This window comes from Podarcis pityusensis, assembly GCF_964106645.2.
Source record: "Podarcis pityusensis genome assembly, chromosome: 12".
Classification (NCBI taxonomy): Eukaryota; Metazoa; Chordata; class Lepidosauria; order Squamata; family Lacertidae; genus Podarcis; species Podarcis pityusensis.
Genome location: NC_138037.1, coordinates 7512063 through 7527991, shown reverse-complemented (window position 1 = coordinate 7527991; position 15929 = coordinate 7512063). Strand labels below are relative to the sequence as shown.

The following is a 15929-nucleotide window of genomic DNA, read 5'->3' as shown; positions in this document are numbered from 1 at the left end:
TCCCCTTTTTTATTATCTTTATCGCATTTTTAAAAATTACAGAGAAAGCGTAAGTTAAACATTACATCCAAATATTCAAAAAGGAAAAAAAGGAAAATTATAAAAGAAAGGAAAAGGAAAAGAAAGAAAAAAGATGAATAATAAAAAACGAAAAAGAATTAGTCAAGTTTCTTCAAAGGATACAAACAGAAATTTGAATATTCTATAGGCCAGGTTCTCAGAAAGAAATACATTTATAATCTTTCTTTTCTTTCTTTCTGTGCAGTCACTTTCTTTCTGTTCCAGAAAACTAGTTTGAATCCCTGTTTTATTAGTTGACTTCCCTCTATCTCTTTGCGGCTTCAACACTTATTCTGTATTCAACAAATATTCTGTATTCATTTATTAAAATCAGTTTTTTTCATTATATCTGTGAGATTAATCTAAACACAACCAAGTATTGTTTTCGGAACCATATTTTGCCAGGCAGTTTTTAAAGCAATCCCATTTCTTTTTTACCTTGTCGCCTGAGTGTATTTCTTATTTTCATTGAACAAAAATTATATACCACTTGATTTTTAAAAAAACAACAACTGTCAAAAGATGATTGAAATCAAAACATCTAAAAAGAGAGAAAACACACATAATGTCTCGATAGACCTGCCTTAGCAAAACTGTTTTAGGCCAGTGCAGAAAAGAATAGAGCAATGTTTGCTGCCTGGTGTCAAGAGGCAGGGAGTTCCAAAGGGTATGCTAGTGTTACTAAACCAGTGGCTGAGGGCTCTTTTCAACAAAAGGACTGAGCTCCTTCTTGGACAATCTTCCCAAGGGTCATGTGGTGGCAAGGGGCAGGTCCAGAGTCAAAAGTGGGTGTGACCAAGGAAAAAAGTGGGAGGAGCTGTTGTTGTTGTTTAGTCGTTTAGTCGTGTCCGACTCTTCGTGACCCCATGGACCAGAGCACGCCAGGCACTTCTGTCTTCCACTGCCTCCCGCAGTTTGGTCAGACTTATGCTGGTAGCTTCGAGAACACTGTCCAACCATCTCGTCCTCTGTCTTCCCCTTCTCCTTGTGCCCTCCATCTTTCCCAACATCAGGGTCTTTCCCAGGGAGTCTTCTCTTCTCATGAGGTGGCCAAAGTATTGGAGCCTCAGCTTCAGGATCTGTCCTTCCAGTGAGTACTCAGGGCTGATTTCCTTCAGAATGAAGAGGTTTGATCTTCTTGCAGTCCATGGGACTCTCAAGAGTCTCCTCCAGCACCATAATTTAAAAGCATCAATTCTTTGGCTATCAGCCTACTTTATGGTTCAGCTCTCACTTCCATACATCACTACTGGGAAAACCATAGCTTTAACTATACAGATCTTTGTTGGCAAGGTGATGTCTCTGCTTTTTGAGATGTTGTCCAGGTATGTCATCACTTTTCTCTGAAGAAACAGGCATCTTTTAATTTCGTGACTTCTGTCACCATCTGTCATGATCATGGAGCCCAAGAAAGTAAAATCTCTCACTGCCTCCATTTCTTCCCTTTCTATTTGTCAGGAGGTGATGGGACCAGTGGCCATGATCTTAGTTTTTTTATATATTGAGCTTCAGACCATATTTTGCGCTCTCCTCTTTCACCCTCATTAAAAGGTTCTTTAATTCCTCCTCACTTTCTGCCATCAAGGTTGTGTCATCTGCATATCTGAGGTTGTTGATATTTCTTCCGGCAATCTTAATTCCGGTTTGGGATTCATCCAGCCCAGCCTTTCACATGATGAATTCTGCATATAAGTTAAATAAGCAGGGAGACAATATACAGCCTTGCTGTACTCCTTTCCCAATTTTGAACCAATCAGTTGTTCCATATCCAGTTCTAACTGTAGCTTCTTGTCCCACATAGAGATTTCTCAGGAGACAGATGAGGTGATCAGGCACTCCCATTTCTTTAAGAACTTGCCATAGTTTGCTGTGGTCGACACAGTCAAAGGCTTTTGCATAGTCAATGAAGCAGAAGTAGATGTCTTTCTGGAACTCTCTAGCTTTCTCCATAATCCAGCACATGTTTGCAATTTGGTCTCTGGTTCCTCTGCCCCTTCGAAATCCAGCTTGCACTTCTGGGAGTTCTCGGTCCACATACTACTTAAGCCTGCCTTGTAGAATTTTAAGCATAACCTTGCTAGCACATGAAATGAGTGCAATTATGCGGTAGTTGGAGCATTCTTTGGCACTGCCCTTCTTTGGGACTGGGATGTAGACTGATCTTCTCCAATCCTCTGGCCACTGCTGAGTTTTCCAAATTTGCTGGCATATTGAGTGTAGCACCTTAAGAGCATCATCTTTTAAAATTTTAAATAATTCAGCTGGAATACCATCATTTCCACTGGCCTTGTTATTAGCAGTGCTTCTTAAGCCCCATTTGACTTCACTCTCCAGGATAACATCAGTAAATTCCACCCCCAGGGAGGGGGGGCTTCTGGGTGGGGGTTGGGACCATCAAATTTAGATAGTGAAGAATTGCAGAGCATCTAACCTTGACCCTAACACAAAAAAGAAAAATGTGAGGAGCTACCCAGACCAAAATAGAATTGTTTTTATTCCATTTTAGACCAGGAGCAGATAAATTTCTTCTTTCCCTTAGTGTGTGTGTGGAGGGGGAGGGATATTAAGTTACACCCCCCCCAAAAAAACACAGCACCTCTCTTTATTGGGGGGGGGGGGAGAAGCACTTGTAAATGGCCATCATCATGCTGTCAATGGAAGCCTCTGAAAATAAATAAAATAAAATAAAACCAGACGGCGCAGGGTTTTCGCACGGCGACCGGCCAAATGAATACCGACTTCCAACAACAGTAGCAAAAAAATTATTACTCTGAGAAGGGCAATGCAATTTGCATTTCAAAAGGACCTATTCAGAGCTTGGGCTGGAATCTAATTGTATTCTCCCCCACCTTCTCCTTTGACTGTTTCAGATGCTTTTCAAGAACTGTAATCATGTGAAATTGTTTGCTGTTGGGATACTTTTATGCTGGCGTTTCGAAGGAGCCAGAGATAGAATTAAGATGCAACAGTTCCATTCCCCCTGCCCCCCCCCCCCCGGTTTTTAATATAGAATCCTCTTTCTGAGATCACAAGGAACTTCTTAAATTCAAAGGAGAAATGAATGGGAAATGAGGTTGTCGGATCTTGGGCCTGACCTTAATCAAGGGTCCCCAATTTTTTTTGGGGGGGGCTACTTGGTTGCAGAAACTCAGCCCCAGTGCCCCCTACCTTATTAAAAGCACTATTCAGAATAGCAGAACAGAAGATAATGCCACAATTAAATTCAAAACAGCCACAAATAATGGCGCATTTATTCAGAATTCAATTAAAACTATTCAGTTTGATTAGTTCAACAAAACTGATGAACTTCATGCAGTGATACCATTTTTTTTCAAAATCTCGCCGTCGTTTACACCTCCAGTGCATACCGTCCGATATTTCTCAGATGAAAATAGGGATATTCTATTCTACATCAGGAAGTTTCTTTCCTTGTTTGATCTCCCACACACATAAATGCCATATACACAATTACATCCGTCACCTTGAGCCAACTGCAACCTCTCCACCTCACCTACCTCACAAGGCTGTTGTAAATAAAAAAAAAACCCCACAAGGGAATGATCGTGAACAACACCTTCAACAGATAAATGGAAGGATATAAAATTTGAGCTGTAAGCTGCCTTGAGTCCCTGTCAGCGAAAGACAGTGAGAATGATCAGGAACATACCTGAAAGTAAATCCTACTGAATTCAGTGGGACTTAGTTCTGGGTAAAATTGCTTAGGATTGCAGTGTAAGCCTGCCAAGTTTTTGCCCAGTTACCTGGGAATAAGCTCTATTGAATACAATGGGACTTACTTCTGAGTAGACATGAAAAGGTTTGCAGTGTACAGATCCTTTTACAATAAAGGAATAAACACTCCACGCATTTCCTAAAAAATAATAATAGCTGGCTGCGGAAGCATTGCAGTTAAAGAATATAAAGTGGATTGCTTTATAATTTTTCTTCAAAATTATAAGAAGGGCTTCACATGCCAGTTCCACCATTCATTTGGTGAATTTTATTTTCAGTATAAACAGAAGTTGGTTTTTCCACCCACACCGCTTTTAATTGTTCTCTGAGGTGTGGAGGGGAGGAAAAAGGAAAAACAGGACATTCAGGGATCAAATCAGAAACCACGATCGCTTCTGTAATTCTGGGAAAATCGGGACATTTGGAGGGTCCCTGCTGCCCCCTAGGCAGTGCCGGATTTAGTATAAACTAAACAAGCTATAGCTTAGGGCCCCACTCTCTTGGGGACCCCCCAAAAAATTAAAGGAAAAAAAACCCTAGATGTGCATTTCCAAATTATAAGATAAAAAAACAAATAAAATAAAACCTACATCCAGCAACCGTGTTTTGTGTTGTGTAGGCTCCTATGATGTAAGTAATGGGTCCCGCCTGCTAGCCTGCTCCCTAAAATATCACTGGTTTGCTCATTTCTATATATAGGGTGCCTACATTCTGCATGGACTGGTTGCATGGCAACAAGCGCAAATGGCTTTAGATACCTATTAGATCCATAAATTACTATATAGCATATAGGTAAAGGTACCCCTGACCGTTAGGTCCAGTTGCAGATGACTCTGGGGTTGCGCGCTCATCTCGCTCTATAGGCCGAGGGAGCCAGCGTTTGTACGCAGACAGCTTCCGGGTCATGTGGCCAGAATGACTAGGCCGCTTCTGGAGAACCAGAGCAGTGCACGGAAACGCCGTTTACCTTGCTGCCGAAACGGTACCAATTTATCTATTTGCACTTTGACGTGCTTTCGAACTGCTAGGTGTGCAGGAGCAGGGACCGAGCAACGGGAGCTCACCCCGTCGCGGGGATTTGAACCACCGACCTTCTAATCAGCAAGCCCTAGACTCTGTGGTTTCGACCACAGTGCCACCCGCGTCCCTCTTACATAGCATATATTCAACACAAAACAGTGACAATTTGCTGTTGACAAAGGACAGCTGGACATAGAAAGGGCCCCATTACCTTCAGTAGCTTAGGGCCTCATCAAACCTAAATCCGGCCCTGCCCTTAGGTAATCCCACAAATTAATGTGGGAAAATGCTGAACCGAGTTTGAGAAATGGAGATGTTGTAACTGACCAGGTTGATTCCTCTCAGCTCCCCAATTACAGTAAGAACAAGCGTTCGAATCCTCTCTCTGATATGAAGCTCACTGAGTGAGCTTGGGCCACTCACTGTCTCTCAGCCTAAGCTACCTCACAGGGTTGTTGTAAAAATAAAGTGGAGAGGGTAGAACCTTGAGTTCCTTGGAATAAAAGGTGAAATATACATGTAAGAAATAACTATTGGGGATTTTTCTAAGGCTGAGCAGAATGTTAATTTTAAAGAACTTTTAGCTGGGACCACCAGAAGCATTTTTACTGGGCATTGTTGGGAGTGATATAAATAGAAATGAATGTAAGCTCTTTTTGTATGCAATAACAGCAGCAAGAATATTACTGGCCCAAAAATGGAAGCAAGAAGAATTACCGACGATTGAAGAATGGAGGATGAAGTTAATGGAATTAACTAACAGAATTAGATAAACTAACAGGAAGGATTCAAAACCAGCGGGACCAGAAATTCATGGAAGACTGGAATAAATTTACGGACTACTTGAAAAGTATTTGTGAAGATCAGACAACGTTTGTAGGTTTGCAAGACGTTTTGTGAGGAGTATTATTGGAAGTATTGCAAAAATGGAGAAGGGGAAGGATGATTTGTTAAGAGATGTAAAGGCAATATAAAGTTAAGAAATGCATAAGAAGTGGTTAAAACGGTGGATCATCAGAGGTGCTGATGGAAGTCTAAAAAGATTGTATAAGTGATAAGTTTTGTGGTATATTTTATAATTTATATGTTAAAATCAATAATGTGTGTGTGTGTGTGTGTGTGTGTGTGTGAAATTGGGGGACCAAGTTTTTGCCCAAACTGCTATCACATTTCCCCTTTTTTTCCACTGCCATCACTCCTCAGTTTGTGGTCCTGGCTATGCCTAGATTTGATTTGGTTCCAAATTCATGTTCTATTCTGTGGTTCTGCATTCATCAAGGGAAATCTCACACTGAAACGGTTACTTCACCTGGGTCTCCCCTGCTGGATGAGAGAGATTCTTCTTACAGGACTATAATATACATATTCAGTATTCATTGCCTTGATCTTTCATCATTACGTTAATTGCGCCTGGCAAATCAGTTTTAAATAACCAGGAATTAAAATAAAGTAGAACATCTAATTAACACCAATGCCGAAAATATCAACCTTGCTCCGAGATCCATGAGGGCTGAATTACTGGAGTCGGAGATCAAAGTCCTGACTGTTAAATATATCCCACTTCTTAAAGCTGAGCTTTAATAATAGACGACGGCTCATATCAATATGTAAATGTGTTCTGCACAAGAGCATTGGCCCTGAATTTCACCCAAAGCAAAATGTTGATATGGTTTAGGAAGGCAAGCAAAATAAGAAAAGGGGTGAAAAAGAAATTTGTGGGTGTTTGGGTATGTCTTGCACCTCCAACTGATGTTTGATGCTTCTTCACCTAGCGCATCGCTAAACCATGAAACTCACAGGTTAATGCAATAACAGCAGCAAGAATATTATTGGCCCAAAAATGGAAGCAAGAAGAATTACCGACGATTGAAGAATGGAGGATGAAGTTAATGGACTGTGCAGAACTAGATAAACTAACAGGAAGGATTCGAAACCGACGGGACCAGAAATTTACTGGAGTAAATTTACGGACTATTTGAAAAGTATTTGTGAAGATCAGATGACGTTTTTAGGTTTGCAAGTAGTTTTGTGAGGAGTATTATTGGAAGTATTGCAAAAATGGAGAAGGGGAAGGATGATTTGTTAAGAGATGTAAAGGCAATATAAAGTTAAGAAATGCATAAGAAGTGGTTAAAACGGTGAATCATCAGAGGTGCTGATGGAAGTCTAAAAAGATTGTATAAGTGATACGTTTTGTGGTACATTTTATAATTTATGTGTTAAAATCAATAAAAAGTATTTTTTAAAAAATAAAAAAGAAACTCACAGGTTAAAGCTTACTGGGAAATGATATATAATGAATTGAAAAGGATGTTCAAAATAACTTTTATATTTTTTTAAAAAACAAAACAAAACCAGAAGCTTTTCTTTTGGGAATTATAGGGACAGAACTACCTAAATTATATAGAAATTTATTTATGTATGCTACTGCAGCAGCAAGAATGCTACTCACCCCAAAATGGAAAGAAGCAGAAGTCCCAGAAAAGGAAGAATGGATACAAAAAATTATGGAATATGCAGAAATGGCAAAACCTACCGGAAGAATAAGAAATCAAGATAACAAACTTTTTAAATAAAAGAATGGGAATGGTTTATTGAATATTTACAGACAAATTATAAGCAGATAAAAACATTAGCAGGATTATTGTAATAACCTGCAGTTTTAGAAGAGTATATATTTGCAGCAGATAATTAAATGAGCAAATTAAATGAATTTGGATAGGCAGAAGATATTTTTAAAAATAATTTAAGGAGCCGCAGAAAGAGGGGGAAGGAAGTCAAATTTGGAAATGTTGAATTGATTGTGAAACTAATGAAATGTATAAATGTGAAAAGTATAAATAAAAAAGTAAAAAATAAACCATGGAACTCACTAACACAAGATCTAGTGATAGCCGCTAACATGGAGAGCTTGAAAAGGAGGTAAGGCAAATTCATGGAGGATAATAACAGGCAACAGGTCCATGAGAAACAGTAGCCAAGAGTTGGCTTTTGTGGGCTTTTCTGGTTCACCTCACCACTGTGGGCCACAGACGATTACCTAGATAGGCCTTTGGTTTGATCCAGGAAGGTTCTTAGGTATTTTAAGTAGAATTCTGTGGTTGAATTAAGTCTGGTGCTCACGTGAGACACCTGAGCGATGTCAAGGGTAGCAAAAGGAATTTTGATAAATTTAGTTGGACATGGCAAGAAGATGCCACATACTCTCATATTGTTTATTGCCCAGCAAGACTACAATAAATACCAGCGGAATTTTGAAAGAGATGTTTGTGAATTTCTCCAGGTTTATGAAGCTAGCTTGTTTTAACAAACCATGGTTAAGATTAATCAAAGTTTAGGGTTCAGGCATGACAGTAAACTGTGGCTAGGGATGGGGAGAAATTTCACGCAGTTCACATTTCAAAGCGATCCTACCTAGTTTGCACTTTACAGAGCAATGTGTGTGCTGAGACCCAGCCATCCTACAAAATTCACACTTCTCTGAATTTTGCAATGCAGATCTCCACTGAAGGAATATGTGCAAATATGCTGGAGGGCTGCATCATAAAAGTCAGAGGAGTGCAGATTCTGAAGGCGAACTGCATTTTTTATTTGTGTACATGGAAACCAAGCCTGATGAGGAACAGTTGAAGGAGTTGGATATGTTTAGTTTGAAAAAGAGGAAACCAAGAGGAGATATGATAACTGTCTTCAAATAGCTAAAGATCTGTCCCATGGAAGATGGGGCAAGCTTGTTTTCTCCTGCTTCAGAGGGTAGGACCCAAACCAACAGCTCTAAGTTGCAAGACAGGAGATTCAAACTAAACATGCAGAAAACCTTTTTGACAGTTAGAGCTGTTCAACAGTGGAACTGTCTCCCTTGGGGAGGTTGTGGACTCTCCCTCTGAGGTGTGTCTTGCCCCTCACTTCATGTTCCTTCCGATGCCAAGTAAAAACCATTTTTTAAAAAAATCAGATTTTTAAAAGCTGACAGCGGTGAAATCCTTTCCATGTCTTAACTCTGCTAATTATGAGAATTGTTTCAATATCTGTGTTTGTTCTTCCTGCATTGCTGGGATTAGGCAATGGCCTGGGACTCGGGCTCGGACTCAGAACCAGAGGAGACTCAGTCTGCACCGGATCCTTTGCCTTAGGCATCACCTGAACCAAGTCTGGGGCCTGATCCTGAAGAGTTCCAGTCTACACAGGTTCCCCTGCAACAAGCACCAGCTGGGCTGAGGCAGGGGCCTGAGCCTGCCCTGGCTCCAGATTACCTCATTGCCTTCAGCTGGGCCATCACTTACAGCTGCTCCACTACCTGTTGGGTCAGGGAAGGCTGAGGCAGCCTCTGGGTCTAGTAACCCACCGACGTCTCCCGAGCTGCAGAGACTAAGCTCTGAGAGAAAGAGAGACCTGAGTACTCACAGGAGGTATGCTCGCCTTCGGGCAAGACAGGGAGGTGGGTTGCCGGGGGATCAGGACCGGCCGTTACCCCGACAAAGATAAAAGGCTGTCGGACCTCACCCCAGGTTGTGGGAGCAACATTGCTGTATGCCAGATCCTGCCTGTGATCCTGTACCTGTCCTTGCCTGGTTTCCTGCCTCCTGTCCTGCCTTGGCCCTGTCGGACTGACTCCTAGCGGAACCTTCGGATTCTGGACTAGTCCTGGACCGCGTTTCACGGGTTACCCCGGGCCCAGCACATAGATGACCCTTCCAGTTCTACAATTCTATGATGGTAAAGGTAAAGGGACCCCTGAGCATTAGGTCCAGTCATGGCCGACTCTGGGGTTGCGGCGCTCATCTCGTTTTATTGGCCGAGGGAGCCGACGTACAGCTTCCGAGTCATGTGTTCAGCATGACTAAGCCGCTTCTGGTGAACCAGACCAGTGCACGGAAATGCCGTTTACCTTCCCGCCGGAGCGGTACCTATTTATCTTCTTGCACTTTGACGTGCTTTCGAACTGCTAGGTTGGCAGGAGCAGGGACCGAGCAACGGGAGTTCACCCCATTGCAGGGATTCGAACCGCCGACCTTCTGATTGGCAAGTCCTAGGCTCTGTGGTCTAACCTACAGTGCCACCCACGTCCCTAAATTCTATGATGAGGTGTTAATTAATTTATTCTGATGCGCATCGTCCTGTGACAACATTGCAGTCAATCAATAAATCTGCATCCCGCCCCCTCACTCGGATCAATATCTCTATTGCTTCCCATAAGGACATGGGCCCCTGGCCCTCTCACGCTGTGGAGGTGACCCTGAGATGCTCTTCTCATTTTCTCCCACGCTAGTCATGATGCTTTGTCGATCTCCTCCCGCCACCCCCAACCGCCCCCTGGCTGGGTGGAGAAGAGAGGAAACTTCACTTTTGTACCTAACGCTTCCACGTCAGGTTTCTGACATGTTCTGTGACTCTTTTTGTCATCCCAATTAAAAGTTAATAGCTGTCAAAAGTGCTTCACGTGTTCAAAGGCATTAAGAGTAATGATAATTACTAGGTGCGCTCGTCAGGCATTCAGATGCAACCACCCATGCAGGCAGAAATTGCTCAGGCAGACAAAGGAGAGAGAGAGAGAGAGAGAGAGAGAGAGAGAGAGAGAGAGAGAGAGAAAGGCAGGCAATGGCTGGGGGCTGCCATGCGAGAGGAGTGGGTTTCATGGGTTTGGCAGCACGCAGGGACCAATCTGGACCTACAAATTGGCTAGGCTGAAGGATCGGTCCCACAAATCAGATCAGGATGTCTGTGTCTTTGCACAGTCCTATAACTGAGGCTCAGACCAACGCTGCAAAGTAGGCAAGGCTGAATGATTGGTCCCACAAAGTTAGGTCAGAGGGAGTGGGAGTGTCCATGCGTCGGCTTTTAATTTATTCCCACAACAGCCCTGCTGTTAGGTGGGTTAGGCTGAATTATTGTTGATTTGGCCAAAGTCACATGCTTTGATGTACAGTAAAACCTTGGTTCTCAAACACCTTGGTACTCAAACAACTTGGAACCCAAACACTGCAAACCCGGAAGTAAGTGTTCCGGTTTGTGAACATTTTTCAGAAGCCGAACATGCTCCGTTTTGAGCGTTACGCTTCCAATTTGAGTACAACACTTCCGTTCTGAGTATTACGCAGAGGTCCGTCTGTTTTTGCTATTTATTTTGAGTTATTTTTTTCACAGCTCTTTTTTGTGTGTGACTGTGAGGAACCCAGTTCAGCTACTGATTGATTGATTGATTGATTGATTGATTGATTGATTGTGTGACTGCGGTACATTGTTGATTGCTTTCATTTCATGGATCAATGGTCTTGTTAGAAAGCAAAATTCATGTTAAATTGCTGTTTTAGGGGTTGTTTTTAAAAGTCTGGAATGGATTAATCCGTTTTGCATGACTTTCCATGGGAAAGCATGCCTTGGTTTGGGAACGCTTTGGTTTTGGAACGGACTTCTGGAACAGGTTAAGTTTGAGAACCAGGGGACCACTATATGTAAGTATTTGTATGGGGGTAGATTGGAGGGTTGCCTATTCTGGGGGGCTACCCTTCCCCTTTCGTTGACAATATTTGCTTTGGGGGGGGTATGTGCTTTGCCTATTTTGGGGAGGAGATTGGGGGCAGCACCCATTTTTCTGTTGAGAAATGGGTATGCCTTTGTCTCCCTGACAGTTTCCTTTAGGTTTCCAGATGTACTTCCAGGCCTTAAAAAATACAGGGCCTTCAGAAATGGATTCTGACTGGCTGCCAAACTGCTGTGCTATCGATTTTTTACCTCAGTCAGGGCTTGGGCAATCAGGCTCCTGTGAATGCCCTTTTCCAGATTTTCATGTCTAGATTTCTTACTTCAACTCTCCTTCCTTGTATTAATTTATGGTATCGTGTGTGTGTGTGTGTGTGTGTGTGTGTGTGTTCAGAAACGACTCACCCTTTTCTGAGAAGACGGGAATTGAATTTGAGCCAAAAACCTGTTTTTTCCGAAACGCAAATGTCACAACGTTCCACTTACAAACACCCAAGTGAGCCCAAGAAATCTGTTCAAACTCCTTCTTAAGGAGGCCGAAGTGAAAAAACAAAAACCTGTCATCATTGCTAGCGTGGGTACAAACGCCCCACTCCCCTTGCTTATCTAGCCATAACTGAAACAATATTTTGATTTAAAACTCTCTCTCATTTTTGCCTTGCATTCAAGGAAACCACTACTTGGACTCAAGAAAGCTTAAAAGAAGAAGAAGGATGAATTAGGCTCTACTGTTATCAGAAGAGAGAAAAATAGGAATGAGGTCGCCATTGATCCCTAAAGGAATGTGAGTGCAGAAAGCAATCGTGATGAGGAAGTTTCCTGCATTCAAGCAAGTTCACTAGCACCACTTCTAAGTACAAAAGAGCCTGTGGATCTCAGGGAACAAGAAAAATAAATCAATAATAATAATAATAATAATAATAATAATAATAGGTAAAAGGTAAAGGGGTAAAGGGACCCCTGACCATTAGGTCCAGTCGTGACCGACTCTGGGGTTGCGGCGCTCATCTCGCTTCAATGGCCGAGGGAACCGGTGTACAGCTTCCGGGTCATGTGGCCAGCATGACTAAGCCGCTTCTGGTGAACCAGAGCAGCACACGGAAATGCTGTTTACCTTCCCACCGGAGCAGTACCTATTTATCTACTTGCACTTTGTGCTTTCGAACTGCTAGGTTGGCAGGAGCAGGGACCGAATAATGGGAGGTCACCCCATCACGGGGATTTGAACCGCTGACCTTCTGATCGGCAAGTCCTAGGCTCTGTGGTTTAACCCACAGCGCCACCCGCATCCCATATTAATAATAATAATAATAAATTATTAATCACAGCCCACCCATCTGGCTGGGTTTCCAGTGAGTGAACCAGATCTGCCTTTAGTAATTTAGTTTAAACTCTGGAACTCACTCCCAAAAGAGGCAGCGATGGCCACCAAGTTGGGTGCCTTTGAAAGATAATTGGAAAATTCACGAAGGAAGAAAAGGCGATTATCGATGGCTGCTAGCCATGATGACTATGCCCTGCCTCCATGCTTTCCTCCTGAATCCCAGTTGCTGGAAACTACAGGAAGGGAGACAGCTCTTGCGCTCGAATCCTGACCGCAGGTTTCCCACAGGCATTTGGTTGGCCACTGTGAGAAACAGGGTGCTGGTCTGATCCCATTGGTCTGAGCCCTCAGGGGGTTGTGGACCGTCCTTCCTTGCAGGGTTTTAAGCAGACGTTAGATGGCCACCCATCATGGATGCTTTAGTTGAGATTCCTTCATTGAAGGGGGTTGGGACTTTCACAAACTTGGGTCTGTGATTGTTTCTGGACTACAGCTCCCATCATCCCTAGCTAGCAAGACCAGTGGTCAGGGATAATGGGGACTGTAGTCCAAAAACAGCTGGAGACCCAAGTTTAGGAAACACTGGGCTAGATGAACCCGCCCAATTCTACAGTTCTGCAATTCTTACGTTAGATATTCAGATAGTTTCCAAGCACAATTCAAAGTGCTGGTACTGACCTTTAAAGCCCTAAACAGCCTCGGTCCAGTATACTTGAAGGAGCATCTCCACCCCCATCGTTCAGCCTGGACACTGAGGGCCTTCTGGTGGTTCCCTCACTGCAAGAAGCCAAGTTACAGGGAACCAGGCAGAGGGCCTTCTCGGTAGTGGCACCCACCCTGTGGAATGCCCTCCTACCAGATGTCAATGAGAAGAACAACTACCAGACTTTTAGAAGACATCTGAAGGCAGCCCTGTTTAGGGAAGCTTTTAATGTTTAACAGACCACTGTATTTTAATTCCTTGTTGGAAGCCACCCAGGGTGGCTGGGGAGACCCAGCCAGATGGGCAGGGTATAAATAATAATAATAAATAATAATAATAAAATGAATAATTAATAATAATAAATAACTAATAATAATAAATAATCATAAATAATAATAATAATAAATAATAATAATAAAATGAATGTTCATTTTTAAACCCATCCTGAAAGATGAGACTCCATCAGCAATATTTGTCTTCTATGCATTGCTTCCTGTCGCCTCTCCTCTCCCTTCTGCTTTGTCTATTCTCTTCTCTCCCCCATTTCTCCTTCTGTTAAAATTCCCAGCAAAAAGAAAAGTCAGTGGTGGTGACCCCCATCATTGGGGTTTGGCCTGCCTAGTGCTCCTTGAGCCATCAGACGAAGACGAACGCTGTCTCCACAGCAGAAGTTCAGCAGCAGCAACAATTATTTAAGCCATAGTTGAGAGTGGAAGAGGCAGAGCATCCGATAACCTCAGCTGCCAGCACAACACACATAGACATGCCCCGTTGTGTCCTTGCTCCCTGTATGAATTCACCTGGGAATAATTGCCAGTTTCTCATGCCAGAGACATCAGACATCAAAAAAGCAGAGACATCACCTTGCCAACAAAGGTCCGTATAGTTAAAGCTATGGTTTTCCCAGTAGTGATGTATGGAAGTGAGAGCTGGACCATAAAGAAGGCTGATCGCCGAAGAATGGATGCTTTTGAATTATGGTGCTGGAGGAGACTCTTGAGAGTCCCATGGACTGCAAGAAGATCAAACCTATCCATTCTGAAGGAAATAAGCCCTGAGTGCTCACTGGAAGGACAGATCCTGAAGCTGAGGCTCCAGTACTTTGGCCACCTCATGAGAAGAGAAGACTCCCTGGGAAAGACCCTGATGTTGGGAAAGATGGAGGGCACAAGGAGAAGGGGACGACAGAGGACGAGATGGTTGGACAGTGTTCTCAAAGCTACCAGCATGAGTTTGACGAAACTGCGGGAGGCAGTGGAAGACAGAAGTGCCTGGCGTGCTCTGGTCCATGGGGTCACGAAGAGTCGGACACGACTAAACGACTAAACAATAACAACATGCCACACTCCCGGTTCCTAAGATCACACTTCTGCGGTCCTCACTAACCGGTGACCTCAACCCATTTCTGTCTGTTCCACTCTCAAAACTGCAATGAAAGAGCAGTAATCTGCCTATTTAACTCTTCTTGAACCGCCTCAATGGAGCACTACAGGGTGCCCAGAGGCTTTTAAGGGCTCCTCATGGACCCTTAGAAAGGGATAAGCTGGCACTTTGCAAAGGCACAAAGCAGCTTCTCCCAAAGAGGAGCAGGCTGTCTAAGGATTTCGCTCCCTGGAAAAACAAACAATGGATTCACTTACCAAGGGGAAGAACAGCGAGCAGAAAGTTAGTAGCATCTTCAGTCGCGGCAGGAGATTCTGTCCCTGCCGGCACACGGCTGACGATCCACACCAATCAAGCACCGCCTCTAAGATACACCTTCTCAGCTCGGCTTTCAAGGAGCAATTCTCCCTGCAGGCTCCAGTCCTCACAGGTAAGCAAAAGCACCATCTTCATTAGCATCTTACCAGCAGTAGCAGAAAGACATGAATAATGACTATTCTTGCTATTGCTATCGCTGTAATGTTCTTTTAAATAAATAAATAAAAAGAAATCTTTTTTATTGATTGCTCAAGAAAAAAACTGTACAGACCGTAAATTGCTTTCTCCATTGACTTCCCTTTCACATTGAATACCCTTAAATGCTGTATATTTTACATATAATATAATATTCAATACATCCTCTCTAATGTATTTATCTTAATACAGTGGTACCTCGGTGTCAGGGAACTGCCATCGGAAGGAAGGGAAGTGAAAGGGCTCACACAGGTTGGGAGAGACTCAGCAGCTGAAGAGGGAACCAGTAGGGGGAGAGGAGCTGAGCTGAGGGAAAGGGAGCTGGAGGGATGGCTCAGAGACACTTCCAGCGAAAACAGTGGGGAGGTTTCAGGACCTCCTGTAGGGACACCCACTCCTCGCCGGAAACTGTCACGCAGAGAGTCCAGAAGACGTGTTTCCGTTAAGGAGCTTTTATGTTGGAAGCGATTCCGAAAGCAACCACTGTCGGAATCTGCCAGCGACTGACGGAGCCATGTTTAAGGGGCTCCGTTACAGACAGAGGTTTGCAAACTTGACCAAACTCTGAGGGACTAGGATTTTACACACAAGCAGCTCATCGTCCCATCACAGCATTCCGACAGTCTTCGTGAGCAGCTTGTGCAGGAGAAGGCATCATGAGCAACCCAGCCGGAACCGGAGAAGCAGGAGCTGGAGCGGGTCCAAGCCTGGAAG

At 43.3% G+C, this 15929-nt stretch overlaps 1 protein-coding gene across 1 annotated transcript in view; it reads right to left on the bottom strand.

The window, feature by feature from the left end:
* The window catches only part of LOC308459160 (vasoactive intestinal polypeptide receptor 1-like), a 44175-nt gene extending 29053 nt beyond the window's left edge, over window positions 1-15122 (bottom strand). The window contains exon 1 of the mRNA XM_080974339.1: window positions 14960-15122. Coding sequence (XP_080830465.1) covers window positions 14960-14995 — 36 coding nt within the window. The 5' untranslated portion in view covers window positions 14996-15122. The remainder of the gene's footprint in view (window positions 1-14959) is intronic.
* Between the last annotated feature and the right edge of the window lie 807 nt (window positions 15123-15929).